At 36.1% G+C, this 5,000-nt stretch overlaps 1 protein-coding gene across 1 annotated transcript in view; it reads left to right on the forward strand.

The window, feature by feature from the left end:
- Positions 1 to 5,000, forward strand: part of LOC144978894 (uncharacterized) — a gene marked incomplete in the record, with an annotated part of 106,328 nt that overhangs the window by 83,022 nt on the left and 18,306 nt on the right. The window contains 3 exon segments of the mRNA XM_078925488.1: positions 1,150 to 1,344; positions 2,426 to 2,548; positions 3,699 to 3,746. Coding sequence (XP_078781614.1) covers positions 1,150 to 1,344; positions 2,426 to 2,548; positions 3,699 to 3,746 — 366 coding nt within the window.

The raw sequence follows: 5,000 nt of genomic DNA on the forward strand, positions 1-5,000 counted from the left end.
ATGTTTTTAATGTCTTATCGCCTTTAAGTTATAATTCAAGCTGTTGTAATATGAATAATTTCCAATACTAATACATGTATTTCCCAAATAATTGTCGTTAGAAAATAAACATATTGACGGTAATCATAACAAACAGGTAGAGATCGCTGCATGGTTAGATTTAGATGAGTGTATGTCTGTATTTATTCAAATAATATATGAAATATGTCACATAGAAACTCAGAAAACAATATGCAGAGGACAAGTCGCTTGATAGTCCTTGCCTTGAACCAGCACCATTGCAATATCCCAGTGCTGATGGTTTTCCTCGGATCGGCGGAAATCCGCGATTTTGGAGTCCAGAGGAGGAATGTCCTCCTTTTAAAAATTACATTTTCTCGAAACAATGTGCTAGCAATGAGAGTTGATGTGTGGTGGAAAACACAGGTGCAGTTTCCCACTGTCCAGAAGTTAGAGTATCAATGATAGTCTATCATCTCAATTGCTCTAAAAGTGGGGTTTAGTTCAGTAAATATGGGGCTTAAAGGCAATCGTTCAGCATTTTCCTACTTTTTCACTTTTTGTCACCATCAGCACTGATATCCATTAATGGTAACGGTGACCAACTCATTCGTACCAGGGTTTAATGGAAAAGTGTGTGGAAAGTTCCTCTCCCAAGGAGACAGAACGCCGACGCCAGATGTTGTTTTTTTGGGGGTTTTTTTTTTGCTATAATTCTCACTAAGTTAGTTACTGACCACGCTCAACATTACTTGATTTTATGTCAGCGATGCCACACTGTAAATTTGGATGTCAACAACGTTTCTATTATAACACAGAGACGCGCACTGTAGCAAGCGTTCGTTGTTGTGTTTTGTCCAGTTTGACACAGTGGATCAAAGTAAAAAGTGGATGTGGATTAATCGTTAGAACAAACACAAAGATGAGGCTTATCCCTCTTTTTCTTGATTTAGAAAATGTCGATTTATTTAACGTTAGAACAATCAGTACATGGAACATTTTATAGTACTTCCTTCCAATACAATATACCATATACTAGCCATCCCTATTTAATACGACAGTGAGGTTCGACAACAATAATATTCTTTTTTTTTCTTCTTCTTTTCAAAGTTACATTTTACTTTTTTTACCCACCATTCCCATTCTTAGCAGACGGAACCGGAAACGAAGGCCTGAGTCACACCGCCTCCATCCCGTCCCTGGACAGGCGCCACAAGCCACACCTCCTTGAAGTGTCTGCAGCCCAGCAAAGGCAGACCGATCTTCTGTCCAAGGACAAAAATGGCGCAATAAAAACCCACCCCAACCCGTTCGATGAGAAGGGAGACTCGACAAGTAGGAAATGTAAGACATTGCGGTCAGTGGTGGGTTCTTGATCTGGTTTTCCGTAGATCTTCAATCCCATCCACCATTTTTGTCGGCACTTGGATATAATCTCATCATTGCTGAATACGATTTTGACCTAGTGCGGCTTTTGGATCTAGGGATATGGTTCTCATATTGGAAGGTCTAGGATTCTCAGCGCATAGTTGAGTCCTTAGAAAATGCTCTTTACTCACATTTTCTCACCGTACTCGGGGTGTAAAATGAGTACCCGGCGTTGTCTCTGTCTAAAGAAAATGTACCATCGCCTAGCAGGCGTAATTAATGTCTCGTCCTTCATGTTTTAAGTTTAAGTGTTGCTGCTGGTCAGGGACCCCTAGTAAACAGCTTATAGTACGTTTAATGGATATAGGGAATGAGATTAGCGGAAGAGTAGCGTCCCTTGATTGGACGTCACCGGTGGAGAAGTTATTTGTAAACAAACCAACTACAAGCCAAGCGCTCCAAATACAAAATTTATTATTCATATTTCTGTACAAAAATGCATAACGTTGATTATGATATGCATTTTTGTACCGAAATATGAATAATAAATTTATTATTATTTGGATCGCTTGGCTTGTAGTTGGTTTGTTTACAAATAGCTTCTCCACCGGTGACGTCCAATCCAATGACGCTACCCTTCCGCTAATCTCATTCCCTATTGCGCTCAATAGAAGCTTTTGTTAGATTTACATATTATAGTCACTTTGTATTCTGCCGTACTCTGGAAAAACCCATATTTGAAAATTTGGCCAGAAAACTCGTCCTTCAAATTTCGATCGATTTAAATGACCCTCCTCTGGACAAAAACTCTCAAACCTGGGACTTCGCGAAGGATGAGTTTTTCCAGAGTACGGCAGTATTACTGTTTCCTTGATGCATTTTAGCTCTGCTAAATTCTAATCTATAAATAGTCTTTCTAACCCATTTAAGCTATATTTGAGCTTTTAAAAAAATGCAGTTGAAAGTTGTTTTCAAACCATCACTAAAACCAAATTGTCATCATTCTAACGAACTAACTCCAAGATTACATCACTTTGGTTCCATTCCACTTCAACAGCGACAGCTCCAAAGTCTCAAGTCCCCTCAGCAACCAACTATGTCAATTACAACACATTTAACGTGGCCAAGGTCAAGGACACGAGACCCAACGGAGAACCGGACGAAGGTCAAGGAGATCAAGGTACAATTGTGTCTTCCCCCTATTTATTTTTTTTTTTAGAATGAAAAATTTTGATTGGGTAGAATTTTAACTCAAGTTCATTTCAAAGTCAAGCTGTGGATAATTTAGCTTTCCACTTATTGTAAATAATATCAATGACATGAAATCTTTAATGATGATAATAATGATAAATATTTATACCGCGCATCTATCTCAATGGACCGAGGGCTATGAGCGCTCCATGTTTTTTTTTGTTTTTTTTTTATTTGGTTTCTCATTGATTGCACTCTCTGTTGAAAAAGGAGGGGGGGGGGGGGGGGGGGGGGGGGGGGGGAGCTCAAAATATCCATACAAGAGCGTGTGATAATCTGGAGCTGAAATGGTACCTCGTCATTGTAGTACGATCGTTCCAGCTCGAAGCTGCATTATAATAATAATAATAATAATAATAATAATAATAATAATAATAATAATAATAATAATAATAATAATAATAATAATATAATGAACTTATATAGCGCCTAGTTCCAATTTAGAATTGCTCACTGGCGCTTTACATCAACACATCATGTATGATATACAAATATAAAACTGGCATGTTAAAAACCACACAAATTCGATGACAACATAATATATTATAATACAATACATACTAAGAGTCCAAATTATATGCCCTACAGAAAAGCTCAGTTTTTAACCGTTTTCTAAAGATAAGTGGATTTTCACTATTTTTAGTTTCAATATTGATGGAGTTCCACAGTCAAGGGGGGGCATGGTGGTCAAAGGATTTCTCATGAAAAACTAACGCTTTTGGGGGTTCCCTTAGGATATTTAAATTAGCAGATCTTAAATTTCGACTTTGTTCATAAAGGTGGATAAGTTCCTGAAGGTAAACAGGAACAGAATTGTTTAAGCAATTGAAAACATGGGGGAGTATTTTAAATTCAATTCTAAACTTTACAGGTTGTTTTTAACCCTCTTCGATAAAATACGTCATTTTTACCCACGTTTCATTTTTTAAAAACTTTATATTCAATGTTCACCATTACAATCACCCCTTACATAATACCATTTTGAGGCGAAGGGTTACAATATCAATTATCTTCATCATTTACTTTTGTTCAATGATTTGAAAGTATATTTAATGTGTTCACTTCTTCTTTTGTGACAGGGAAAAACGGAAGTCACAGACAGAGGAACGGACGAAAGAGTAGGAAAGGTGAAGGGTTTGAAAAATATGCACTTTGCTGTTGTTTTCTTTTATTATTTTCCTTTTTAAAAAAATTCATTTTCATAATATTCAGTTGCTTAACTCTCTCCTTACCAGCCATTTTCACCATTTTTCCCAAAACGTCACACCCAACTAACATAAAAATAGATTTTTTATCACTCAACACAATAGCAGTAAGTTCTAGCGATAAATAATTTCTCTAGTAAAAAGTAAAACATGCTCTACAACACACTGTGTTCATTTTCTTTAAATTTTATGATGTACAAGAGAAATATGAATAAGAAAAATGTTGGTTGTATCGTAACGAATGTGACGATTTTCCTGTAGTTGGTAAGGAGAGGTTAATACATGATCTCTTGTAATATGGTCAGTTTTAAAGACGACTAGGCCCCATCCTGTAGTTACTTTAACACCGTTTTTAACAAAAAGTAATATATTTATCTTCTATTTATTTGCACCTTTTTTGCTTCCACGCACTAAATTCCCGATTTCAATCTAAAAATTGAGCTTTTATACAGCGCAATATCCACTAAATGTGCTCAAAGCGCTTTACAATGGGTCCCTGGTCAACAGCAACATTTAACATTTATGACGGGACATGACGCCTGTAGGGCGATATTACAATTATTTTTCGGACAGAGACACCGCTGTTGACGGCCAGGTACTCATTTTACACCTGAGTACGGCGAGAGCATGTGAGTAAAGAGCCCTTTCCAAGGAGTCAACTATGCGCCGGGCGAGGTTCTAACCCAGGACCGTCAGATCCAAAAGCGAGTGTCATACCCACTAGACCACATAGCTGCACAATCTACATACAAGAACATGTCCCATACTCTCCAAATTCGTCAGCATAGGTCATCGGAGATGAAATAGCGTGTTTGTCTTTTGAAACCCTAAATGTATAGGGTTCAAAGGTTCAAAGTTTATTCAATCTTAGCCTTTCGCCAATAAATCAACAATTTGATGCCAACTACATGAAAGTGGAAAAAAGAAAGAAAAAGGTAAATGGAACCAAAAAATAAACTGATACACCACACAAAAATACAACATTCGTAATAACATCAATACGTTCAATAATAATAATAATAATAATAATGATAATAATAATAATAATAATAATAATAATAATAATAATAATAATAATAATAATTAATTAATAATAATAATATAATAATAATAATAATAATAATAATAATAATAATAATAATAATATAGATAGAATGCGCTTGGCAAGGAGTTCAC

The sequence above is a fragment of the Berghia stephanieae genome, chromosome 8, assembly GCF_034508935.2.
Source record: "Berghia stephanieae isolate SIO BIC M18660-M18661 chromosome 8, UCSD_Bste_1.3, whole genome shotgun sequence".
In the NCBI taxonomy this organism is placed as follows: domain Eukaryota; kingdom Metazoa; phylum Mollusca; class Gastropoda; order Nudibranchia; family Aeolidiidae; genus Berghia; species Berghia stephanieae.